The 26,948-nt window shown below is 47.1% G+C and overlaps 2 protein-coding genes across 2 annotated transcripts in view; one reads left to right on the top strand and one right to left on the bottom strand.

Moving 5' to 3' along the window:
- The window catches only part of FGF13 (fibroblast growth factor 13), a 332,528-nt gene extending 307,028 nt beyond the window's left edge, over nt 1-25,500 (bottom strand). Inside the window, exon 1 of the mRNA XM_087749067.1 lies at nt 25,369-25,500. Coding sequence (XP_087605193.1) covers nt 25,369-25,495 — 127 coding nt within the window. The 5' untranslated portion in view covers nt 25,496-25,500. The remainder of the gene's footprint in view (nt 1-25,368) is intronic.
- On the top strand, nt 11,007-26,900 carry F9 (coagulation factor IX). Its single transcript, XM_009465276.2, has 8 exons — nt 11,007-11,075; nt 14,180-14,343; nt 14,678-14,702; nt 16,600-16,713; nt 18,463-18,591; nt 20,723-20,961; nt 23,255-23,372; nt 26,353-26,900. The coding sequence occupies exons 1-8, from the start codon at nt 11,009-11,011 to the stop codon at nt 26,898-26,900; spliced, it is 1,404 nt and encodes a 467-aa protein (XP_009463551.2). The 5' UTR covers nt 11,007-11,008.
- Nucleotides 26,901-26,948: the final 48 nt, after the last annotated feature.

Raw genomic sequence — 26,948 nt, forward strand, 5'->3', positions numbered from 1 at the left:
TAGCCCAGATTTATTTATGACTGCTTTATACTATTCTGTTCTTATATCAATGTTCCTTTCCTCCTACAGGACACAAAATTTAGATTAAAAAATGCCAAACAACAGCAACACAACAAACAACCCCAACAAGACCTTGTCTCAATCTTGTAGAGTATCTCCAGCCTGCAAGCTATGTGCACACTGGCAAGATGTAGATTTGCTCTTTTCTGTAGGTATGCATGTTGTAGTTTTTAGGAGGAAACCAGAGGCAAAAACTGATGTGGACAAGAAAAATAAAGGTCTGCGCCAAGCTCAGCTTGCTTAGGCTTCTACAGAGCCTGTGCTGGGTGTTACTCAGATTTAACCCTGAAGAAATTACCTTTTGGAAGGCTTAAATTCCTTCTCCAGCTAAAGAGAAAGCTTCGCCCTTCCCCAGGCAGGACCACTGGCTCAGTGGGGTTGGTTTTGCAGCAAGCCGCCTGCAGAAGGAATCCACGACCAGACCTTTCCATGTTAGAGCTCACAGGCAGAGGTCTCCTCCCAAGAGACAGGACCGGTGTACGGGGATTGTGTCTGCAGGAGTTCTCACACTGTCTAACGAGTAGAAATCCTGGTTCTACGTGGCTAATTGATACTTAAAGCTCCCAGAGGTGGGATGCGATGCATGAACTTCAGGGCTACAGCAGGTTTCCCTAAAATATACTTCTTTCCCAAATTACTTATACCACTTCTGGCATGTTTTAGCTTTAGTGGCACACATTACAATTTGTTTGCCTCTGATGAGTTTGTCACTGTTTAGAGCAACAATGAAGACACAAACGGCATTTAGAACTTTCACTAGACAGATTAGATGCACCAATTAAAACTCATTTGATTTCAGGCAGGATAATTTGTTTTCCTTCATTCTGCCATCAACAGTTTTGATGCCACCTTGTCTTTTGCAGTGAAGCCTAACTGCAGCAGCCCTTTTAGCTGAGGGCTCACTTACCCAGAATCTATTGTCTTCTGGCACCAGAGAGAGGGCAGCTGGGCCATTTAGAAGATATTTCTAATTACCCGAGACAAGACAGAGGCGATAACCTTCACAGGCTGAGCTAGCAGACTTAAGAGCAAAGGTTGAACATACATCGCGCAAACCAAGTGGCTCAGCTGAAGACAAGGTGTACTACCTAGCTTCATATTTGCTTATCTATGAAATTACACACTTGTGACAAAGTCCTGCCTCATTTAATGGATAATATTTCCTTTTATCAAGCTTTTTATTGCTCCATCTCCTAGAGAATTTCCCTGACAGTTCAGTTATATAGGGTAGCTTTAATGCATGACAGCAACACACCATGCCCTGTTTGTTTGTACAGACCCTTCAAGAATGCTGCTGGTCTTATTACCATGGGGCTAGCCTGAAAGAAGAGTCAAGGAGCTGGATTAGCTCTCTAGGAAACCAGAGCTCTCTATCCTGGCTCTGGCACTTTTTCATCGCCCCATCATGGGCAGGCTATGGTACTGTCTCCATCTCCCCTTCCTCTTCTCTGTGGGTTCTTGGCGGAGAGGTTTCCTTTCCCTGTACATTGGTACAGATGACCACTGTGAAGCCCTTATTTCCACTGAACCCTGCATGCACTGATGGAGTGCACGCACGCACACACACAAATTCAGGACTTTCCCATAAGAATAACTCCTTAAACATTCACTGCTAAGTGATTAAAACAACCTAACATGGTCCTTCTAGCTATGGTTAACCCAACAAACTTTACAGAAGATGATAACTTTGCAGAGATTTACAAATGAGACCATTTTCTACCATGAGCTAATTTTCTTTGGGAACTCACATTTTCAATGAAGGTTTTCATCATTCCCCTCTTCCCAAGAGGTACCAGGCACCTCCCCAGGCAAAGCAATGCCAGCTCCATATGCACCCACCATTCAGGGGGTTCTTTTCCAGCTCACAAATTGATGCAGATTAAATTTGAAATCCTATTCAATAATCAAATCTTTCTTCACCACTATTTACTAATGTGTAGAGAATTATTTTAAAGATTTTAAGCTTCTTTTTTTTTTTTTTTTTTTTTTTTTTAGGAAAGAAAAAGTACAGGTAGCTTGATCAATGCATGCGGAGATAAAATTTCCTCAGATTTCCCAAACCTCAGGTTATCATCCTCTGAGATTACAGGAGGCTGTTTCCTCCCAAGCTAAAGCAAGAGAAAAACAGGATTTAAAATAGAACAGTAAGCACCCAAGGGCCCCACGTCTGCAAATGAAGAACATGAAGCACATGAAGAACTCAATTTAGGGAGCAATTTGGTGGATCTGCCCAGAGAAATACCACCATTGCTCCTACAGGGTCAAACCATGAGAAAGAACCACAAAATATGTAGGGCAAAGGAGGTTTAAGGGAGGAAACAAACCCCAAACCCATTTCTAGCTATACTACATAGAAGCTGATCATTTTTCCACACACTGTAATCTGACTTGAAGGCCTTCTTTAGAAATGGCACTCGCTCTTCATTTTTAATCAAATGAATTATTTTCCTCCTTAGAATGAGGCTGAGCCTTTTAACATTGCTGCAGAGTAGAGACACTGCTAATAAATATTTAAAGACTCAAAGCTTTAAGTGAAAAGAAGGATTTGTTGGATAATATTTCACTTTCCTTAAACTGTTTGTTCGCCATTAAAATTGAAAATTTTAATTTTATGGTGATTGCTCAGAGAGCTGATGTTCAGACATTTCCCCAAGAAACCCGAGAACCAGGAAGGTAGTCTATAAATAATTGCCTTGGAAATAAACTTCTGTGAATTGGACATAATCCAGATCAGATTTTCAAGTGTGTTGTAAATTACCCACAGCCAGAGCATAGGTCAAAAATATTTACTAGCATAGAGCTTCATTCCTCAGATTCACCTCCCAGGAGTATTTTAAACCTGGAGCAGACAATACAGAGGCCTGAGGTTCAGTTCTGCTTGCCCTCAGCCCCAGGTGGTTACTGACACAGCAGTGTTGTCTCCTGGCCTTGCACTACAGCAAATGTCTGTAACAACCAGAAGCATCACCTGAGTTTTCTATTATATTAATACCAAAGGGATTGCTTGTGATTAAGGACTGCTTACGATTAAGCTGACTTGAAAAGTACGGCAATAGCCTCAGAGAAATGCAGGAGAGCAAAAATATAAGGGAGGAGAGAAGGGAGAAAGGGAAAGGGAGGGAGGGATTGCACCATCACTCTCCTGAAGAGGAGACAGGGAGCTGACAGATCTCCTCCTTAAAAGGAGCAGAATAGTGGCTATGTGGGGTAACACATGCTATTCTAGATGCCATTTTGTACCACAGTCATTTAGGTCCAACACAGGCTGTCCCTGTCAGTGGAGGGTGACCCAGCAGCACTGCCAGGGGCTTCTGGGGAGGTTGTGCAAGGCACAAATAGACTCGTTTGCCTTTACAGATTAGTGCCTGAACTCCCCCTGAAGTCTTGAGTTTATGAGTACATCTCTCCGTTCATTTTTTTTCCAGGCTGCAAGTAATTAAGGTTGTTGATTTAGAAAGTCCCACCTCCCCGATCCCTATCTGCTGTGCCTGTTGTGGAGCTCTCCTTGGGCACACACAGTCGCTTCCCATATGCCTGGGAAGTTCCCAGTATGCTTCAGACACTGCAGCAAACTGACCAGAGAAAATATTAGAAGAAAAAAGAAGTGGAGACCATTCAGAGGTGGTGACCTGGCTAAACTGCTGAGGGAGGATAGGTCCTCACAGGTTCACTGCACAAACTACCAACCAGGTTGGCGTGATGGTTGTGAAGTCCTGCCAGCTGGTTTGCTTACTAGCCTGGTTTTATCCAAGGACTGAGGCAGCCAGTGCTGTCATGGCTCCAGACTCCCAGTCACAGAATTTTACAGCAAGGTGGCCCATTAAGAGATGGCCAACCCACAGCCCCATTCCAGTCAATCAAACTATGCTGGCATGAAGGGCTGGCAGAATTTGGCCCTAAATCTACAAGAAGATCAAGACAAGGTCAGTACTTGGACAACTTGAGCAAGATGAATTGTGTTCCCAGCCTGCATTCCTTGCATAGCGCAGCCTTAGCTGGAAAGCTCAAAACCTTGAAGAGAAACACTCGGGCCCATATTCATTTATAGGAAGAGCACACATAGCATTTACCTGTCAAATCAGGATTCATAGCTGGGAACCGTGATGCTTTTTAGAAGGAGCACACATCACAAAGTCTTCATGTTTCCATGAATTTGACACAGCTTTCAAGATAAAAAGCTGACGTGAAGAAGCACCCATCAAAAACCCCTGGGAGGTGCTTTTTGTGATTTCTGAGATAATCCTCTGCAGTTTCAAATTATGATCTAAGCCTGAGCTGTGGAACTCATGCATTTTTTCAGAGATGAGCCTGATTTAGAAAGAGTGTGTCATATATTAGACATCGCAGCTTTTAACTGGTTGTATTTCCATGCATGTGAGATATTTCACTTGATTTGAGTATATTCCTAATTAGTCATACAACCTTAGTTGCAAAGAATGCTAGCCAGACCAAGACAGAGAATTTTCCTAGGGTAGGATAGGGATGCTGCTTTCTAAGATTATTTTGTATTAGTTTAAGGCAAAACTTTCAGAACATCTGCAGTAAAGTTTAAATTAGCAACTTCAACTAAAAGTTCAACCAGTGTGAATCCGATGAAGCACCACTGCATTCTGTATAACCACCTTGGGTTTCAGCCCTCATCTGCCCCTTTGCATCCTACTGTCCATCCATCCTCTTACTGTCAGGGCTCCCAACAGCTTCTGAACAAAGCATAGGCCCGACACAGCAACTCTACAGGCACCAAACACGTGTGGACACTGAGGTGTCCTTTTCCCATTGCACTTGGAGTGTAGGTGTATGCTTCCCATGGAGTCAACACAGGGAGGAAGGTACTTCAAACGCAGCCATATCCCCAGTGTCTTATCTTTTGGGTCTCTGAACCTCTAAAAGTGCGTCTTTCCTGCAGCTATAAAGTCTGTGGTCGCAGACTTGGCAATTCAAGTTAGGAGATTAAATTCAGAAAGATGAACCCAAGCTTCTGTGCCTGCTTTGCACCAGAGACTGGAAAACCCACCTGCAAACAGTCATGGCAGATCTTTATGTCAGCAGTTTCCTTCCTCCATCAGGGCGGTGACTCCACCATACACCAGTGGAAATCACCCCTCTGACACAACTACCATCCTTTGTGAATTTTCAAAATAGTGCCCAAGTAGTGCAGAGGAGTTTGGCTAGCTCTTTTGGTGAATTTGGCTGCAAATTAACCTTCATAGCAGAGCGCTGTTGGTTTGTTAGAACTGGCAAGTCAGAGCATCCAACCATTCATTAGTGAACTCTGTTAGCAAAAAAAGTACTTCAGGGCACTAGGTCAGGGGAACAGAAGAGAAAACCCGAGCAGGTCAGACTCACTAGAAAGGTCAGTTCAGTCTTAACCATTCATCACACCATACACCTCTGATGGGCCTGGGATTTCAGGAGAAAAATTGCAGTGTCTCCCTTTGGAACCAGAGTGGTGGTTTCATCCATTGTATGTGTTGATGCAAGCAGACAATGGAGACTGTGAGGTCCCTTTCTCTGAATGTCAACTATCGACTGCCTCTTGCAGTAGGTCCAAGAGTTAGAGGGAGGGCTCTTGGCTCTTCCAGTTCCCTCCCAAGTCAATCAGCTGGAAGGGGTGTTCTAAGACCACATTTATTAAGCAGAGGACAAGCTTCGAGAGCCACTGCTTCAAGCACCCCTGACTCAGGGAGCTGGCTGGTGGTATCAATTAGGGATACAGAGATTAGAAATATCCTTATCTCTTCTCTGCGTTTCATCCCTTAGATTTTAATGTTAATACCACAGAGAGTTTTGTCCCTAAAGGGTAAGAAGGCAAATTATAAAGATAGTAGAAAGAAAGGGAGGTGGAGAAGGTGAATGGGGCACAAGGATGCCCTGGTACAAGGAGAAGACAGAAACTTCAGATGGAATACAGTTAAGGCAAAGAAAATGAACAAGGGCATAGTCACAAACGTTGGCATAGAAAATGAGCAAAGGAAGAACACTGAATGTTATTACTTTAAGCGCAGTGTGGACTTAAGTGCAAAGGCTTTGACTATGGTGGGTTTGGATGTGCTGATTGAGATTCATTTCACTCCAGTTTTAACTATCCAAAAATAAAGTTTGACATATAGCGTAATCTGTCAATCAAGGCTCCTTTTCTAGTCAACAGAAGAGGAGAGGAAGACAGACACACCTCCCTCCTCCAACAACAGGCATCAGAGCAAGGCAAGATAAATCTTTTCCCATGAGTGAAGAAGGAAGCAGCTCCCTCTGCTTAGCTGGATGCTGCTGGCTGGAGTTAACCTGTCTCTATTAACGGAGTCCTGGTGCAGGAGTATTTCTCTAGGACACTACGCTACTAATACCATCAGCAGATGGGAGCGATGGGTTTGCTGGAGGAGAGAGAAACATCTTTCAGAGATGTGTTTCAAAGCTACCTCCAGAACTCACGTTCACATCAGCAAGCCTGGGGCAGGACAAGCCTCTATCCCACACATGTGCCTGGCCTATTACAGGAGTTGTGTCATCTCGTGCCAAGACACAGCAGCAAGCCAGCTTTTGAGCTTATATTTAGTTTAGTTCTTGCTCTGTACGATGATGTTTGAGCTTAGTGATCTACCTGATCCATCAAAGCCTGAAAGAGCTGCTGCCTCCTCTGAGCTTTGTTTCATTGCTTTTTCCAGAGTTTGAAGTGGAGATGGTGAAGTCTAAATTTAGAGTAACTTCAGCAGCACAGTGCATCTATCAGTGGTTGCACTCTGCTTTCTGAAAAGATGATGACCAAACCAAATCCAGATTTCCTTTTAATCTGGCCTATTTTAAATCAAACTGCAAAGAAAGATATTAAAGCTGCTACTGTGAAACGTGCTGCTCCATGAATTAGTAACTGTGTTTACCTTCTACATTGGGAATTTTTTGCCTGTGTTGCTGTTTCTTACTGCCATTCAACGTGAGGAGCTTTTATTCGAATGAGACTATTTGAAAGCACTTTTACACTCATGTGGAGTCAGGGACTTGTTTGCTTTCTGACAGTTATTTACTTCCCATAAATATTTCACAGCCACAGGATCTCCCAGATGAAAGCAGAGTTTGCTCTGTGCTCCTGTTCAGGAGTCTAATTAAAAACTGAATAAAATGGGAGGGACGGAGCTTAAGTGCTAACTGCGATGGATGTGTCTGGAGGGAGTTCAGCAAAGGGAACCTGTTTCTTGGCACAAGTGTTGAAGCTTCTGCATAAAAGCAGAAGAAAAATGCCCAACACAGGAACTGAAAGCCCTGAGATGGACAGGGGGAGCAAGGGAGAGGCTTTCAGAGATGGAAGAACGATGAGCCAACACTGCTCCTGCACAAACGATATGCTGCCGTCACTGAAGAGTTGGTCCTGGTTGCTATTTCACATCGCCAAAGCCAGTCACCTCCCTTTGCCTGAGTACCCCTCCCACAGCACAGAATTGAAGTCAGCAGCAGCATCTCCCTGCGCCTGCGATCCCACCAGCCCAGAGCCACCACCATGGGGACAAGGCTTCGGCATCCCACCTCTGAAAGCTGAAGGCATATCCTTGCCTGGGGTAGGTCACTAATGCCCAAATGCGCCTTAGTATCTCTAGAGGCTATGGGACTTTTAACGGAATTGGTACTTTCGGCAGTATGTTAATCATTGCAACAGAATGATAGGCACTGCAAAGGCCTCCATGGCTGTGCTGCCTCTGTATTTGGATAACTTCCCACAATCACTGCTCCAGAAAAAGCCAGGGACTTCAAAGTAATCAAATAAAGAAGAAAAAAAAATAAAGATCAAGCATTACTTTCCCTGCTTTTTTTCAGAAATAGCTTGTTTGCTGTTGGTTAAGGAAAGATTACTTACCATAGCTGTCTAGAGGGCAAGGGCAAATTGCAATTTGCTTAAGGTTTTGAGCGAGGATTTTTCGCTTAAAAGAGTGCATTTGGAGACAAGGGAGATTATGAACAATCCTTTAACAAGATCCTCAAGCCATCAGGCTGTTTAACATTATTGATCAGTGCAGCCAGAGCACCTTTTTAAAAAATCTATCAGATTAAAATGGAAATAGCTTTCTTGTTCTGACTTCTCATAAACTTCATTTCACTTTGCAGCAGAAAGGTTCTCCGAAAGACAGGCAGTCCCCAAGCCTGAGGTGGTGGCCCTGCCGGGAACACACTGCCCTGCACCCCTGCCAGCTCCTTCTGCCTTTGACACAAACACATGCCCAGCAACCACATGTGTGTGACGGTTCTGTTCCAACAAAAAAAGGGACATTTCAACAAAAAAAGGCCCAAACCTATCACCTCAAACCAGAAGAGACATCTCCTAACAGCTCATTGCTACAGAAAGCCTTTTTAACAGGAAGGAGCATGACTTGGGCGTCTATTTTAAATAGCCTTCTTTTGAGAATGTAGAACACTAAGTCAAAATACACCCAGATCCGATTGATGTCATCCACCTAAACAGCAAAGCTTTCATCTCCAAAGTGCCCATGGTGGGGACTGCAATTCTGGGGATTTTGTTTGCAAAATAAATAAAAAGAAACACTTTGCTTTCAATTTAGTGCCCCAGAAGTTGACAGCACTAGTAGTAAACAATAGAAAGTATTTGTATTAATAGCCTTGTTTATTCTAATAATGTTGGCATTTTCTGCAAAGATTAATTAGCAATAGCATGAATACTATTACACGTGAAATATGCACCATAAACCAAAAATAATTTGACTGACCTATGTTCTAAAGTAAAATATTTACAGTAATGAGATTCTAATTATCCTTTGTTATGGCAGGCCATTCTCTACACTCCTCTTTATTGATAGGAGATGTATCGTTTCAGCATTTTAGCTCAATTTATTTTCTCACATTTGCATTTTCTTATGCACAGAAAATGAGAGATGATCATTACCTTCTTCACTTTGCATCCAATTTACATCAACAGCACATTACCTCATCCTAACTCATTTATCTACCACAGAAATTTGATAACAAAAGCTACTGTCAGTGATGAATAAAGATCATTTCAAATGGAGCAAGAAGAAACAAGATGAATTATAGGTTTCAGGACCTTTTGTTTGCTCAAGAATGGGAAAATAAAGGATTTTTTCCACCTAAGCAACACGGATCTCACAAGGCTGTAACTCACATTCAGCATCTCATATTTACCTGCAGCTGATCAGTTCTTTCTGCATACAAAAGTAACTCCAAATACCCACACAACCATAAACGTCTCTCCCATTTGCTGCACAAAGGAACATTTTTAATTTTTTGGACTGAGTGCACAGAATTTATGGTTCATAAGCTCAAGCAAACACTTTAACAACCACCCAAGGGCTATTATAGCCTCATAGCAACTAATAGCTCTCCGGCCCACGAGACACAGGCACATCCAACACAGTACGTACTCTCGTCTCACTGGATGGCGTTAGCCTGCTTGCGAGCACTCACGGCACCGTGAAACGTGCTGTGGGATTCCCTTGCATTGACAATAGCAGAATATCCATCTTGCTTTGCTGGGAACTAGTGAAACCTGCCAGCTCCCTTCTTCTAGCTCTTCTGCTTTAACAAGCCATCAGAGCCTGCTCTTGCTGCTCTTCTTCAGCATAGTATTAGAGCTAAGCCAATACCAAAAGCCAATAGCACCAACCACACACTCAGAAATGGAGTTCTGCTTTAAAATGCCTCTGTCCGAGACCTTTTTGTAGTTGGGCAGAGCACTGCAAGCCCCAGATGTGTATGGGTGTGATGACGGATTTCAGTTCTGTGCTGCGCATGGGGGAGTGGGGTGAGAGGCAGAAACTGGGAAGCAGATTTTGAGGAACAGGTCATTGGCAGAAAGGCAACAAGCCCTCCCCAGAGTGGGATGAATGATTTTGGCCTACTTTCCCTACAGCTCCTCAAGGAAGGAGGCGGGGAGGAGATTTTTGACCTTTCCAAAAGTGAATGTTTCATTTATTTTTTTACAATATTCACTATTTTCCCAAAAGCTATTACTCACCTTGAAATAGCTTCTCATATTAAGGGAAAGTCAGAAGAAGGGAAAAAATGGGTTTTAAAAGTTGTAAGTAACCCACCATTAAATATGAATGGTTTCATATGAAAACCCACTCTTTCTTTTCTGTATGAAAACCTGCTTTTTTTCCTATTTCATTTCCCCCATCTTCCCTCCCTTTCAGTCCACTCTTTGGCCAGTGTGGATCAGGAGCAGCCTGTGAACCTGCCCTGGGCAAAGGCTGCCCTGCATCCAGGAGCCTGCACGCTTTTACTGCTTCAGAGCTGGCATTTTATCAGCACATCCCTACGCCAGCCCGCTGTCCAAGCCACTGAGCAGCAGATTCCTTCCTGTGGCCTCAAGTACAGGACCTAGGAAACTCCGTGTTTTTCCAGGGTTTGCCCCAGCAGATCTGGATAATGGGCCAACAGACCCACTTCACTTCATCCAGGTTTTTATTTAGATAACCCACATGAGACTGTGCTGGCTGACACAGCCCTGCACCAAGGGCGCCTGGTCCCCGAGAGGAAGCATCATCTGTAGGGTCATCTTCAAGGGAATTCTGCCAGCTCTTTTGGACAAAACATGGACCATGCTGAAGCTTTTGAAAACGCTACTGTGGACTTTTATATGGCCAACAACATCACCTGGATAGGAATGGGAAATCCAGTGCTTTAAAGAGGTTCACTGAAGCTGAATCAATTTATTCTTGTGCCATGCCAAGCCCCAAACATGGCAGTAATATCCTACAGGGCAGAAAATGAGCCCAAGGACTGCAACTACCTAGCAGGTTTCTTGTACGTGGACGTGCCCCTTCCAGTGACACCCATGCTGCCATTTCAAGCTTCAGCAATGGCATATCTGGGGACCTTAAATTAAAGGGTTACCCAAAGTAAATAAACAAGCACTTGCACTTTGGAACTATTGACTGAGCTCCACCACCCGAACAATTTGTTAGTGAGAGGTTTGGGCAGTGGGAAGATGGCAAATATCCCCCTCATACTCTCCATTTGTCTTCTGGGAGCTTGTCTTGGTGCCGAAAGTACAGGTGGGTTCATTTAAAACCTAGCAAGTCCTTCACTTTTGGGTGCAGGGGGGTTACTGGCACAGGTGAAGGGACAGTTTGTCACCTGAGGGTGGGACGGCTTGTGCAGTCTCAGACTAAGAGGGACTGCTGCATTTCATAGCTCCTTTCTTTAAAGCGAGAGTTCTTTTATTGGGAATGAAATAATAGCTTTTATGCTGATTTTACACAGAATGTGTCACAGGGATTAATTTTAAGAATGGAATTTTTCTTAAATTTTTGCAGCTTTTAAGCTTTCAGAGCTGGATTCAGCCCTCATAGAATGCACGCACACACACAGAGGAGGAAAAAAAGGGGAGAGCGTCACTGGTGGAGTAACATCCACACCTCTGCCTGTGCCACCGCTTTGTCTTGGAGCACAAACAAGTACTCACATCCATAAAACAGCCATTGAATTTGCCACTGTGAGAACTGTTTAAAGCCAAACCCAGTGTGAATTTAACAAAGACTGTAAGATGCAGCCAAAATTGTAGACAAGATAGAGTAGTTGATGGATATGGGAAATCACACATAGTAATGAAGGCTGTTGCTTGATTTATCTGTAGCAGCAACAGTTCCAGCAGAGGCTGGTTCACATCCAGTGTGAGTACTTGTTTGGTGCAAGGCTGGCCTTTCTTCTTTCATTGAAACATTGCAAGTAACCGGTTAAAAAAAGGGCCTCTTTCCAAAATGTTTGCTTAGCAATGAAAAGTGAACAGAACCTCCTATTGGTAGCACCACCCACCCAGGTGTACCTCCTAGAAAATACTATACTCAGCTGGCAGGACAGGTCTGCCCCGCAGCCCCTTGGCCTAGAGACCCATCTCACTCTCTCAGATACTGGTTCAGAAGTTGATAAATCATGAGTGAGTATATTCTTGGTGTGAGGATGGCTTCCAGCCAGGGTGAGTACCATGCCTGTGACCCCATGGGGCCTGCAACCTTCAGTTCAAATCAAGTTTTGCTTGTAAAGCAGCACGTGGGATCAGTAAGCAACTGAGAAAGCCTAGAGGGATCTGAGGGAGGCAAAGCTGCATTCATTAAAGTGAGTTCTCTCCATTAAATGGGTTAATTATGGCAGGTGCCTGGCACATCCCACCAGGAAGAGATGAAGGAGTGAGTCTAACGCAGCTGCCTCACTTCACGCAGGGTGACGTGCGGCTGTTCCCACATCGGGTTCCCCGGGCACTTAAGCGCATGGACAGCCCAAGGTTACAACACCAAGGAAGGCTGCTCCATCATTTTCACCTGAGCCTTTTCTGCCCAGCCTGGGGACAAGCTGGAGGCTGCAGCCCATGCCATGGGGAGAAGGGGGCAGGTCTCCTCCAGCGAGGCTGTGCCCCCCAGTGCCTCCACGCTCTGAGCCCCCTGCTCGGCCAGGGAAACTCACTTGGGGGTGTACGCTCCTGTCCCACACATAAACCACAACCCTGCAGCTGGGTGGGGAACCGGCCACCCCATGGGGGCTGCAATATTTGAAACAAGCCTGGCTTCTTCAGAGATTGGTGCTTTACCCATCATTATCTACTGCCAAACAATTAGATTAAGGTCAGGATTTTAATGCACTCCTTTTTGTTTTTAACCAAAAACACATTAGCATGAGGAAGGCAGAGGTGCAAGCTTGCTGTACAATGATTAAAGCATGGCAAACACCATTAGTTCAGTCGCTTTCAGAGAGATCTTTAGGTGAAGGGGCTGGTTACACCGTCAGCGGCATGGCGTAAATCAGAGCAACCTGCCTGGGGCTCATGACAGTTCAACAAAACTGATCCTCTGTGGGTTTGGAGAGGCTGGGATCTACTCTGGGTCGAGAGCAGAAGTTAGCCATGAGAAGGAATGAGTGGCTGGTACTTGTCCCTCATTCTCCTCTCTGTCCACCTGGCTGAGGTCATGCTATCCTCAACCCTCGGAGGGGCCAGGCCCCCAGGTGCCTGAACCCCTTCCAGCACAGAGCCCCCAGATAAGGGTCTGTGTCCAGGGTGGCCACCAGCAGCTCCAAGAAGAGCTGCTCTACCGTGCCATCTGGTGACAAAAAGGGACATGGCTGTGAGAGCTAAGCAAGGGTGGAGAGAGAGGAGAGGCTGAGGAGACAAAGCAGGAAGATCCTCTGGGTGAATAATGTCTTTTTTAGAGTGGTGAGATGGGGCAAGAGTGCTCGGAGAGGCGGGGGGCTCTGAGAGGTGGTCAGGAGCAAACCCTGCTGGGCGGCTGCCCAGGGAAGGCTGCTGCTGCTGACCCCGCCGATGGGACGCACGGCCCTGCCGGGAGAGCATTCATGGTAACGCCATGACGGGACTGCAGGTCCTTGTGCCCTTCACCAGGCAGCCACCATGGGAAGGCTGGTGGGCACCGCAGACATCCCACCTAGACTGGGGGTCCCTGCAGCACCAGCAGCTCTCTGCTGGTGGTTTCTGCCCAGGAGCTTGGCCAGCAAGTTGAAGGTGGGTGCACGCCACCTCGTTGAGGTGACCTGGCCCAGGGGGTGAGGAGAGCTCATGTCACCCCTCCTGCCGGCAGCAAACAGTGGTACCCAGGCACACAGGCAAGGGAGAGGAACAGGGAGAGAAGCAAATGGCCCGCGGCTTCCAAGAGCCGCAGCTACTTGCAGAGGCAAATGGCCTTTCACAGCCAAAACAGGCAGAGACAGTTAAAGCAGGACAATTTCTGTGTCCAAACAAGACCTCAGCAAGCAGCAGCATGCAAAAGCCTATTATTTTCCCCTCTCAAATAGCTTATTCCAGTCTGTGCATCTATGATAGGAGATACTCACACCATCTGCTTTAGGGTATTTTAAGCCTCAAACTTCAGCGCTCCTAATCACCCTCTCACCATCAGTCATTTCTGTCTATCGACTACTTTGACTCTTGGTTCTCCAGATTTGATCCTCTGGATTGCACTTAAGTTAGACACCAAAGAAACCTCAAGTAGATGATAACACTCCTGAAACGTCCCCGGCCATGGGGCAACAGGGGGGTGAACGCATGAAGAGGGCTTGCTTTCTGGGAGAACAAAGCCCTGACAGCCCATCCCAGCTGCACCACGCTACGGTGCGTGCTCCTCTCTAGCCCCTATTTCTTTTCAAATTGCAGTCTTCATTGAGAACAAAGAAGCGAGTTCGGTTCTGCTCAGGCAAAAGCGAGCCAATTCAAACAGGCTGGAAGAGGTTATTCCTGGGAACCTCGAGAGAGAATGCATAGAAGAAAAATGCAGCTTTGAAGAAGCCCGAGAAGTGTTTGAAAACACAGAGAAAACAGTGAGTATCGCTGCTGCAAAATGGCAATACCTTGTTCCCCCCAGCCCGCACCTCTACGAGCCTCTCAGGTGAGGCACAGAGGGGGAAGGGGGAGGGAACAGCAAGGGGAAAACATACAAGGGCCAAGTGCAGCATCTATCATGTTTTATTCTCATTTGTGATCCAACAGATGGGCTGGGGAACTGCTTTAAAGGTTTGTTGGTCACCACTGGGATTACGGAGGTGGCTGTTTTCCTGCAAGTCTTTTGCTTTACTTTATTGATCCCTTTGCTGCTTCAGTCAGGTAGTGCACAGAAATTAGAAATCAAAGGAAATTTTTTTTTTTCCTTTGCAGATGGAGTTTTGGAAAACATACATTGGTAAGAGCTGCTTTCTTCACGTTCAAATGTGTAGTATTCCTCTCTCCATGCATAAGTAGCACATGTTTATTGAAACAAATATATTCCAGCATTCAGAAACTGTTCTGTGACAGAGCTAGTCAAAGTCATGCACCCTAAATCCTGCAGCCACCCAGCCTGGGCCCATCCCGTTTGTATACAAATTGCAAGCCAAAAAAAAAATTACTTAACATTGTCTTTGTTCAAGCAGTATTTTTGAAGAAACCTCAAAAACCTCACAGAACAAAACTAGTCCACACAGACCACTGGATCCATTGAGCTCAGGTCACACTCTGGGCTTCTAGTTTCAGCTGTGGTATAGAGTAAAACGCGACAGCAATAATTAACACCCCTCCAGCAAACAGCAAATGCTCTGTTCTCAAGCAGAGATCTCCCGATAAGGCACAGCCTTGTGCAAGCACAGTGTGAATCCCTGGAAATGCTGTATTAAAGTGGAGCCTCTACATGATCATAGCAAACAGCTGTTTACAATTCACACCAGTGATCACAAACCCTTGCTTCTCCACCATTTTCTTTCCACCATCTATTTCTTCCCTTCCAGCCTCTATCCCCAATGATTCCTCAGTCCCTTACCAAAAAGATTTCAATGCCCACTAAAACATCTGAAACTAATTTTAAGGACATTTCAATAAATGAACTGCTTTGTAGATTGGCGAAGCGCCCAGAACATCTCACTAAAAAGCCTTAAATAATTCAGATTATTCAGTCCAGAGTATAAAATAAAAAAGTTACATTTGCATTGTAGGACTGTCCTCTGAAAAACCAACTGATGAAACTCAATGCTGCATTTGTTTCCCTGCCACTGTAACCAATTAGCTCTTCAAAAATAATGAATGCCATATATTCCCCTATCATCCGAAGTGCCTGGTTTACTGTTCAGCTTACAAGCTGCTGTTCCCAACACATGCAGCCCACAGGAGTTCAACCCTTGCACAGCACCCAAGTGGTACCAAGCTCCAATTGCCCTCACTAAGCAGCAACAAGAGCTGCGATCCACACCTTATGTGCAAACCCCAACGCCCTGCCTTAGACAAGACAAAACCATTTTGTCCATGTTTGCAAGCTGCCTTCTGCATTCCAGCCCTTTCCTCAAACCACCATTAACAGCCACGCTTACTGGCAGGACATGAACACATCAAGGCATTCCCCTTCCTCCTTGTCTTTGCATAACCATTCAAAGTGCACTTCCCTGTAATTTAACGTCATGGACTTACTGTTCCAAAGTGTTACATCACTAATTTTGCAATACTGGGTATTTTTATTAAAGCCTCAGCTTCTCAGCTGTAGGCAGCTGTGAAAATAAAAGCCCTGACATGTAAAGAACAATCTAGACCAGGTAACAGTAGTACAAGACTTAGAAAGAAAGAGCAATGACCAAGGCTCTCAATCCTAGTTCACAGAGAAGTCTCCAAACCCAAGAGGACAGGCCCAAACCTTCAGAGAACAAAGGCAGTAGCGTTAAAATAATTCAGATTAGGAAATCTTAACCACTCTTGAGGAAGCAAACCTTGTAACTTTGTCAGTCTAACTTAGCCAAAACATGAGGTCCTGTTGAGGTGTTGCATGAGGGAGACTGAAGAGGAGTTCTGCTGAAATGAGCAGAATTAACCCATGCAGGACAGGGTACATAGTTAGGACTCTGGGTAAAGCACCACTACTGATGTTACCCCAGTGCTGACATTGCCTGTTGTGTGCTTGGGTGCCAGGATCTGACTTATTTTCCATTACAAAGAAAGAAGGTGTGCAGTCTCTTTCTCGTCTTTAACATGAGGCTTGCACAGAGCAAGGCTCCAGCACTTGGTCGGCACCAGCCGTGGTGGATGCTCATGTTTGTTAATTCTTCTGTCTTCTGTCCAAGATGGAGATCAGTGCGACCCCAATCCATGCAAAAATGGAGCCGTTTGCAAGGACGCAGTAAGTTCCTATGTGTGCTGGTGCCCAGCTGGGTATGAAGGCAGAAACTGTGAGATAGGTACGTACCAGGGGCTCGACCTGTGGTTGTTCTGCCCTGCTTGAAATCCCATCGGATCAAAGTGGGTGTAGAGTTCCACCCTACTCAAGGGCTGTTTAGGACACACTTTGCCTTGCTGTAAGGCACTGTATGAATGTGCAAATTCAGCCCGTCAGCAATGGGATTACAGGGGGACATGCTTGGGGATATAGGAGCGGATGTCTCCGTCCTCTCCTGTCCTTGGTGGAGCCCCAGCTCCACCTCCACTGAGCACCGAGATGCCTGCTCTTACGCAGGGTTCAACAGAGACTCAGGCTCAAGGTCTTTTGTTCAGCACGCTGCGCCTGCCAGCGCAAATGTTGACACAGAGACCTTCCTTTATCTCCCCAGCACAAGCCTTTCCGGGGCTACTCGTCCATCAGGGACGATGTGCGCACCCGCTGAAAGCAACAGTTTTCCACCGACCCCGATGGGGCCCCCATGCTCTCGCTCCTCCTCTCCATTTCTCACGCCAGCCTGGGCAGCAGGTGCTGAGAAGGGCAGGATTATTGCAACCTCCTCTCAACGACACTCTGCTAAATTCATAATTATAATTATCAGCAGCAACCTTGATTCTAAAGGCAAACAAAAGGCAAATATTTTCCTGATGGGTTGAGGAGTTTATGAAAACCAAACAGCTGATAATTTAAGCAAGAGGGATATTCAGCTCTTATATTTATAATCAGGGGCTGTGCGACTCGCATAATGTGCTAGACTCACTGCACTAATAAAAGATTCTCTTTCTAGTTGTGCTTCTGCTCTGGCAAGAGAGGAGCGTATGTTAAAAAGAGCATTTCAAAGCTGCATCAAATTTAAATAGTCTCATTGCAGATTCCTCATGGAAGTGAGACAGGAACAAAAATAGCACTGGAAGTGAGGCGTGAAAAGGAGCTCTGTAAAAATAGTAAATGATGGCATTAAAATGGCTACAGGAAGGGAGGTGTCCTTGAGGAAGTAGGAGTGGAGTTAATCTGCTGTGAAGTTATTTGAAAACTCACTGAGAATTAAAAGGGCGTCTGTGGATTAGTGGTTTCCCACCTCCAAGAAACGGTGTTCCCACCACAGAGGAGTGCGAGGTGGGGTGGGAGAAGACACGTGCAAGGCACGGGAATCTCGCCGTGCCTCAGGCTGGGACACGTTTCATCAAATGTCCTGCTGAAATGGGTCTTCCACGTCAGGCTGCGATGATTTATTGGTGTGTCAGGAAGAACATATGGCTTTGCTTGAGGTTTTAAATTCGGAGCCCAGCGATAATCCCAGGACAAAGCCCTTCTTGGGTTCAGGGTTTGCTCCCATTTGACACATGGCATTCTCTGCTAGCATCCACACCGGGACTGGATTGCTGTAAGCCCGGGGGGGGGAGAGCAGCACGACAGTGGGGAAATCATGTGGCTCATAACCAAATATTTGCAGGAGTCCTTTAGGGTCAGGCTGCCAAATTTCAGACAGCACACAGTTGTCGGAGGCAAGAGGCTGCACCAGGGCTCGGCAGAACCTGTCACGGGGCCGTCTCTCAACCTGCCTTCTTGAAGAGGTGCCCGGCGGGCCTTCATTATGAGCAGGGATGTGATTTGGAAGGAGGACACTCTCCTTTCAAACAGGCATCCATTTTCCACAGTCTGGAACAACCGGAGTGGGTTATAGGCTGAGTCCAAAGGCCCAAGTCCCAACAAATCTCTGACCAGTTGTATTTCAAAAGAGCTTTCACAGTTTCATTTTAATTTCTTTCAGATTTCACTTGTGCTATTAAAAATGGAGGCTGCAAGCACTTTTGCAGGCATGACCCGCCGCAGAAAGTTGTGTGTTCCTGTGCCGCTGGCTATAGACTTCATGAAGATGGAAAGTCCTGTGAACCTACAGGTTAACTTTTAAAGTGTTTTTAAGAGATTTGGGTGAAAGTTTCCAAGGTCTTGTCCTGGATTTAGGTAGATGAATCCCATAGAAATGCAATATCCTGTTGGAAACCAGCCTTGTTTTCTTGCTTAGCAAATGTAAAGAGCCTGACCCTGGACTTTCCCAACAGCAGATGTGGGGTCAGGCTTGAAGGATGCAATCTAAACACCTTTTTTTTTAGCCTAGGTGGGTGGAGAAGGAGGGTAGCCGTCCAGGAATTTGTTCACAAGGCAAATGCTCATTTCAGGTTGCTCGCACGGGCACCTCTCCCACTTGCAGCCATCTTATGTTTCTAGATATGAATTAGTAGTTTCTGGAGGCAGAAATGAGATGTTTACTACACCAGCATACATGCTGGTGTCCAACCAGCCAGAGCTAGCTCCCGTGTTCTTCCAATAGGAGCTACTATTTAGTTACTGATCCTACATTGAGGATGCTCTGGGTTTTTTCAGAATAAAAGACAATCTTTCTTACTGTAAATCCTCCTGATGGCCTGTTTCATGGCTGGCCATCACGCAGTGCCTTATAATTACCTGAGTTGGGTGGAAACAAGTGGAGCTTTGTGGTGGTTCTGTCCTCCCAACAGTGTGTATCTGCACACAAGGACCCTCAGCAGGAACTAGACTCTGTGGTTTACCTGTGATATTGAGTGGGGTGGAGGGGAAATGCATCGCTTGAGGTTGCTGCTTCATAAAGGGCTAAAAAATAGCTGGTTCTTGTTATGTTCCCCAACTTTACCCCACTCCTGGGCTATTACAATATCTCTAACTACACCGGCACATGCAATCCCAACCCACCTCAACGCAGAAAGTTAATTGGGCATGAACATCTCAGAAGCACGCCTGGCAGAGGAAAGAGGAGATTGAGTAGAGAAATATTTTGTCATCTAAGGTCAATTTAACATTTGATGCTGTTGTATTTCTAACACTTGAGAGTAACTGGTTGGCACACCTAAGCTAGCATGCAGGCACCTGCACAGGTGAGTTAGTTTCTGAAGCTCCGATAGCTACAGTCAGGAATGCTTTGAGCTCCTGAAAGTGCTGACTTTCAGCAAGCAGTGTAGGAAGTATCTCAGGCCAGGAGTCCTTCTGTTAATGCAGGTCGTTAAGAGCCCAGGCCTGCGTTGCCCAACATGCTGTATCACTTTCACTGCACCAGAAAGTTTTACTGTTAGCAATAAGATCATCTTTCAGGTTGGGTAATTGCCCTTCCTGCAAAAGCTTAGCTTTTGTTGGCTCCGAAACCTTCATTTCCTAGCCTAACCTCACAGGTAGCACTTTCCATCAATCAACACTTATTTAAGCCCTATTCCTAGCGCAGGCTGTTTAAAAAAAAAAAAAAAAAAAAAAAAGAAATCTCAGTAGGCCACACTTACATCTGATTTTACACTAATGTTTGTTTGCACTGTACTGTTGAAAGCTTTTCAGATGAAAGACAATGCCTGATGCTATTTACTATTTTGACTGTCACTATCAGCAGGAATTCGGCACATACTGCGTAGGAGAGAAATGGGAAGAGCTCATCTGAAATGAGCCTACAGATGAGATCTTCATTAACAGAGAAAATCTACAACTCTAGAAAGAGCTTATTAATGTTTTCCTCACCTTGGTGCCAAGCAGGATTATCTGTACAATTGGCAGATATGATTTCCTGCCCTCTCCCAGCTGGACTTTTGTTGTACTGGAGTTACTTGCTGTAGAAACGTCAGCCAAGTGCCCGGCTGCCTGCCGCAGCAAGCTTCCCAGGCACGCACCTCAGCGTCCCGCGAAATAAAGGCACAGCTGCACCGTCCCGTCAGACGTGCACTCTCTCTCACAAGCTTTCTTCTTTTTAAAAGCTGTTCAGAATTAATTTCAAAAGCTCAGAAACAATTTATGCTTTTGCTACTCATGCATATTACCTGCACTGCTGCTCAAAGGCACAGTCATCTGTTTGCATGGAGAACGCATGAGTTAGCCCACGGCCCTGCGTTTCCCATGTCAGTCCCAAAACAGGGTGCTGAGATGAGGCAGCGTTTGCCTCCTTGCCTGCTCCTTCGATTGCTGTAACTCTCAGTGTGACACACAGCCAGTCGTAACCGTGACTGTTTCTCTCCCAGTGCCGTATCCCTGTGGGAGGATCACGGCTCCTGAAGCGAAGAGCAAGCTCACCCGAGCCATAAACACCTTTGACCACTGGAATATCACTGCTGATGACCAAGATGATGCTCATAACGAGGTGCTCGACAACATCACGGAAACCAGCACTGCTGCCACCACGAAAATCACACCAATAATTAAGACGGGCACCCGGGTTGTCGGTGGATCAGAGAGCATGAGAGGCGAAGTGCCTTGGCAGGTACTGGCTATTTCTGCAGCTCTCCTGTAACCTCAGCAATCTGTCTGTCTATGTATTTCCTTCTGAATGCAGGATCATCTTACTTCTACATACCCGAAGCCCAGCTCTGAAGTTAGTTTAGGAATAGATCTCAAGTCTAACAGGAACACAGTTTCTTTCTGTACACAGTTTTATGCTACAGCAACAAAACTTGCCTGGCTGGGGGTCTACCCTGGCAAAAAAGCTAGAAGTCAGAGTCACAGCAGCTTTATCTGGCAGGGCACAAAGGATCCAGTTTTGAGCTGTAGCAACAGATTCCCCAGCCATCCATGACTTTACCAAGATTAAGCCAAAGGCTAAGGGAGGGGAGCTTTGCAAGGCACAGCTTTGCAAGGAACAATGCAGCTCTATTTTTGGCTCTATCAGTTTTGACAGATCCATGATCATTTATACCAACAAAGGATCTGTCCTTGTACAACATCTACCAAATCCAGCTGCTCTTTCTTTATCCAAGCCCACATCTTACTTGCGACATCCTAGTCATCTCTACCTCACCAAGTGACATCACAGGTGAGGGGGGGCTGCAAAGAAACCTCCTCCAACCCACCGCTCTGCAAATGCTTTTAAATTGGTGTCAAAAGGGAAGTTAGCTCCTAGCTTGGATCTTTTTCAAAGTCATCTACTGCCCTTAAATTCTACTCTGGCTCCAGCGAGTGCAGAAATCTCAGTGGCTGAGAGTGCAAAATAAATTCAGATGAGGTTTTAGGAATGTCAAATCTCTTTGTGTTGCAAGCTCTGGCACAGACTGACACTGGTGATGAAAATGAGAAGTTGCCCACGCAGGGATGTAAATGCCCATTCACGCAGATCAGCCGATCCCTCTACATCTGCTGAGGGAGCTAAGCAGTGAGCAGGGTGTATGCAGATAGGTCAGGAACAGGCATCTGCCCTCCATTTCAGAGCTAAAAAATGAGTAATGTGTTGGGGACATAGACGGCCACCAGAAGCAGCAGCAGGAGGTTTGTTGGGAGGTCATGTTTTGTGTCTGAAAGGAAGAGGCCGTACCACTGTCCTAGCCACTCAGAGCTGTCTGCCACAGCCTGTTGTGGGACAAACCATAGGTGATGCTGGCACCACCATGCATTCACAGAGTCAAGAGGAGAACCAGAAAGTTAAATATGAGAAACCAGTATCCATGACGAAAGTAAATTCACATGCTACAAGCCCACCAAGCCTGGCTAGTTGGCTGTGCTCATGGAGACCTTTTCCTGACCAGGCACCCCCAGAAAAAAATCTTGGTTGCCCCTTTTGCCAGGTGGCAAATGATGATACTCAGCAAATGAAGACGCTCAGCCTGCTGGGATCCAGGCAGCAGCTGGGAGGGGTGCTACCTTCTCCCTGGGGTTTGGAGGTGGTTGTGGGGCTCAGATCCCAGGAAAGGGCCTTATAAACCATGTCACTGTCTCCTCTCTGGCCGCTCCATGGGCAGTCTCGCACGCACAGGCACTCGTGGGCGCCGGACTCCATGGTGGCAGCCACCACCGGCAGCCTGGGCTGCCTTCCCGCGGCTGGGAGCCATGGGCAGAGCCCACGCTGGACACCGGGATGGGGATGGCTGCGAGCGTGGAGGCATTCTGGCTCATCACCATGGGCGAGCTTCGTCCTGTTTGTTATCGATATTGAGCTCCTTGAAATGCAGCTGGCTCTGCCTAATGAGGCATCAAACAACTAAACACGTGGAAAGTACGAGGCAGATAGACAGTGACAAGCCACGTCATGTGAAAGGGATGAAATGGGTGAATTATAAAGAAATCCTGCTTTTAAACACAGTCCACTGATCAATTTAATTAGAAGTTTTAGCATAAGGGATGTCCTGGCTTGTGTCCCATAGGCGCTGAAGCAGTTAGATGCCCAAATGAAATGGGTAGTTAAGATTTTGTCCCTAGTTAACTAGTTAAGATCTAATCACTGGCAAAACCCTTTTAGGAGGTACGTGCAGAAGTGCTTGTATTTTGGATGCTCTGAGTTTTATGCTGAGGTTTATGTTCGGGGCTGTCTGCCCTCCCAGCCTGGCAGCAAAGGGAGGAGAAGCGGAACAGGGCACTAACACGTGCGGGGCAACGTCAGCCACCCTCTGCGACAGCGCGGGGGACGGAGGGGCAGGGACTGCCTGAGGAGCAGCATCTCTGGCAGCACTGGGTCTGTATGACCCAAACGCAGCCTGTCCTATAGCCAAACAAAACCCCAGCGTCCCACTCTTCTTCCTCGCCGATTTACACAAACCCACAGGTGCGATTTCCTTCTGCTCCCACAGGTTCATCTGGTGAACAGCAACGGCGTGGGCTTCTGCGGCGCGTCCATCATCAACGAGAAATGGCTAGTGACGGCAGCGCACTGCCTGCAGCCAGGCGACAACGTCACTGCCGTGGCAGGTGAGCACCTTGGGTGGCACCAGGCCAGCCCAGGCAAGGGACATGGGACAGGGCTTGCACTGGCCAGGCACAAGGCGTTGCACAGAACCCTGGGACCCACACCACCACGATGGGCAGAAAAGTGGCACGAGTTGCTTTAAGGTACCGGGGCCTCGGATTGCAGCATTTTGGCAGCCTGGTCCCTGCAGGTACCACCACCTCCAAGTGGGAGCAATGAGCTGGGTCTGGCCTTGGTCCCAAAGCCACGGAGCTGCTGGACCATGTTGCAAACACAGCTCAACCTAACCGCAGGCAATTGTCTCACCTGAGCCCGAGAGAACCCCAGGCTGCTTAAAAGCCTGGTGGGCTTCAGTTAAGATGCTGCTTCATGAGCTGGTGTGATGGATTTTTATCTCTACTAGCCACATAGGACCTCACTAGGAATTTCTGCTCTTCTTGGGGGTCACACTAAGTTTTCACACAACTTTCAGAGAGTGAATTCATGCAGCTGGTACAATAGGAGCACCAGCAACCTGACTAACTCCTTGCAAGGAGAAGATGACTACTTTTTCTGCTAAGTTCTTTAGAAGCAAATAGAATTTATGAATTGAAGTAGAGAAACCAGGCTGGCATGTGAGAAAGTGTGCTTTTACAGCAGGGTCTCTGGGGAGTTAGGCAGGGGCCGTGTGGCCAGACTGCACGGCAAGCGATGCTGCTTCTTTACAAAACATATGTATCTCTGCTTGAAAAATGGTGTTTCCCCTTGACTCTTGGTACCCAGCTGTTCCAGACCGCCTGCTAGGCAGCCTGCTGATAACTCACCGTGGGGCCTTGGCAAGCATCACGGTGCCACGTTTCACAGCTGGGGCAGAATCAGCTTCCCCAAATTACTTGTTTCTCCCCTGTATGAATACCTAGTATAGGAGGGCTACACTGAGAGGTACAGGAGGGGAACACTGGTAGGGTTAGTAATTGCTACAAGCAGCACTGAGAGGAGGAATGGAAGAATCATGCTTTCTGTTTAAACACTATGAAATGTATCAGTGACAAAAATGACATTCTACCTGAGCCTTGAAGCACGGAGTTTCTACCTACAGAAACAAGCTCATCAAGAGGGCTCCAGCTGCATCTTCATCTTCCATGTTCACGTGGCCGAGCTCCTGGGTGTGCCTGGATGGACCCTGGAGACTGAGCACTGCAGGGCTGGGCACCACCTGCCCGGTGCTGGCAGGATGAGGCTCACAGCTTGCACACAGCATTTTTTGCTGTCTTTTTGCTATTTACTTTCAGGCAGTTTTGCTGGAAAGCCCAGCACAAAGCCCATCTTTGCACCCGCTCACATGAGAAAGTACAAAACGCCCAGTGCAAAAAGTCTCCTAGGAAAGCACGTTTCCACCTGGACAGTTTTGCATTTGCTGCATCTGCATGCAAACTGCCTCTCTTTTCAGGCTTTCTCACACACCCCTCCATTTAGGAATACACTATCAGCCAGGTCCCCTTGTGCTACCTTCACACCGCTCTTCAGCACCGCTGGGTTTCCAGGACAGGATTTTGGACAGGCAGCAAATCAAGAAAGCAAAACACAATTTTGCAGGGCTTCAGGGACTATTGGATTTGTGGCTGCACCATGTACACTGCATGGGCCATATCTGATTCCTTCATGTCCATTCATACTAAATGTTCAGCTTTGTATATAGCATCCTAGGAGGCCCAAAAATCGATAGCAGGGGGTGGAAGAAGCATTCCCCTCCCCTGTCCTTCTTTGCAGCTCCACTTTCATCCCTGAAGCATATTTTCCAGTGCCCAGCAATAGTAAGCAGCTGTAGCATAAGAAAAACCCTCTCAAAGTCTCCCCCACATCTGTCTTGCATTTACACTGTAGAAACACAGCCTGCGAGGAAGCTGACATTCACACTCCGCTGCAAAAACCCCCTCGCAGAGCACAGCAGCAGCACCAGCCACCAAACCCGCCTTCGTCAGGCACCAGCATTAACGCGAACACAGAAAGCTGCCTCACCTCTCTCGCTGGGCTCCGTGCCGCTCCTCGCAGGCAGACGCAGCAGACACAGGACACTGCCAGGGCCAGGAGTGCTGCAGATACTGTTTAGAGGAGATCGTATATTCTGGAGATTACAGCAAAGCATGTAGAAATACCGCAGCAGGGGTTAAACGCACCCTGCGCCTCTTGGGCTGCAAAAAAGCAAGGGGGAAAAGTCATCCTGCTCTTGAGCCTTCAGCACAGCCAGTTCACAGGCAGGAGAGGGGATTTGGCTACAGACAGAGCCAGACACTGCCTGTTTGCCAACCTGAGACCACAGAACATTTTTCCTTCCCTCTACCTGTTACACAAGCCAGGAGGGGAGGCAATAGGCTGCCAGCAACTCAATCAGAGGAGCCTGAAGCTGCCGGCAGCACCCTGCAATCACAAGCAGCTGAGCCTCGTGAGGGCGGCAGGGACCCAGGGGCACCTGTGAACATCGGGGGGGGGGGACATTTCGTAGCCCCCTGTGCCCCATTCTGTCCCATGGCTGTGTGGTTTTGGAAAAGGGAAGGTCAGGTTTCTTTTCCCTAATAAATGATTTACTTTAAACAAAGATTTTTAATTCTAGATGCTTTCCCCACTTTGATGCGAGGGCAACATCCCTTTACATCTCTTTGAGGGTGCTAAATCCCAAGAACAGCCACATTGCTACTAACCTTGGCAAAAGCATCTGGGCCTTCGGCACTCGATCGGACGGTGCGTGCCCAGTGTCACATCTGGGGGTTCAGGTCCTGCTGGCTGCGGGGACCGAGGAGGTGCTGCCATGGGGGAACCTCCAACGCCCTTTGACAAGGAGCAAGCAGCCTTGCCAGCACCAAGCTTGGAGTAGCCCAAGGGCTGGGGTGTGCAGCACTCAGCCCTTTGCACCCACCCAGCTGGGCTGGTATCAAATAAGGATGGCATCATCAGGGCATGGTGGCTGGTCCGGCCACAGAGCCCAAGCCGTGCTTGTCTCTGCAGGTGAATACAACACCAATGAGGAAGACAACACGGAGCAGTGGCGTAAAGTGGTGAAAATCCTTCCCCACCCCACATACAACGCCACCATCAACAAGCACCACAATGACATTGCCCTCCTAGAGCTGGACCGGCCGCTCAGCTTCAACAGCTACGTCACCCCCATCTGCATCGGCAGCCGGGAGTTTACCAATGCCCTGCTGAAGCACGGGACGGGGACGGTGAGCGGCTGGGGTAGCACGCTCTTCCGCGGCCGGCCCGCCACCATCCTCCAGATCCTCAAGGTGCCCTTTGTCGACCGGCCGACCTGCCTCAAGAGCACCTCCACCACCATCCTGCAGAACATGTTCTGCGCTGGCTTCCCCGCCGGGGGCAGTGACACCTGCGGGGGGGACAGCGGAGGTCCCTACACCACCGAGATTGAGGGCACCTGGTTTCTCACGGGAATCACCAGCTGGGGCGAGGAATGTGCCAAGCCAGGTAAATACGGCATCTACACCAGGGTCTCCAAGTACCTGAAGTGGATAAAAGAAATCACAAGGCTTACCTAACCCATGGGAGGTTATGCCATGCTGGGGGATGGACTGGTTTGTTGAAGA

This window comes from Nipponia nippon, unplaced genomic scaffold (assembly GCF_047370975.1).
Source record: "Nipponia nippon isolate SJK-2023a ecotype South Korea unplaced genomic scaffold, ASM4737097v1 scaffold_12, whole genome shotgun sequence".
In the NCBI taxonomy this organism is placed as follows: Eukaryota; Metazoa; Chordata; class Aves; order Pelecaniformes; family Threskiornithidae; genus Nipponia; species Nipponia nippon.

What these genes read in the sequence shown, in the direction of transcription:
- F9 (XM_009465276.2), top strand. Translation starts at nt 11,009, where the DNA reads ATGGCAAATATCCCCCTCATACTCTCCATTTGTCTTCTGGGAGCTTGT. An exon ending in TCTTGGTGCCGAAAGTACAG is followed by an intron (nt 11,076 to 14,179) that starts GTGGGTTCATTT and finishes TTCAAATTGCAG; the next exon opens with TCTTCATTGAGAACAAAGAA. An exon ending in GAGGCGAAGTGCCTTGGCAG is followed by an intron (nt 20,962 to 23,254) that starts GTACTGGCTATT and finishes CTGCTCCCACAG; the next exon opens with GTTCATCTGGTGAACAGCAA.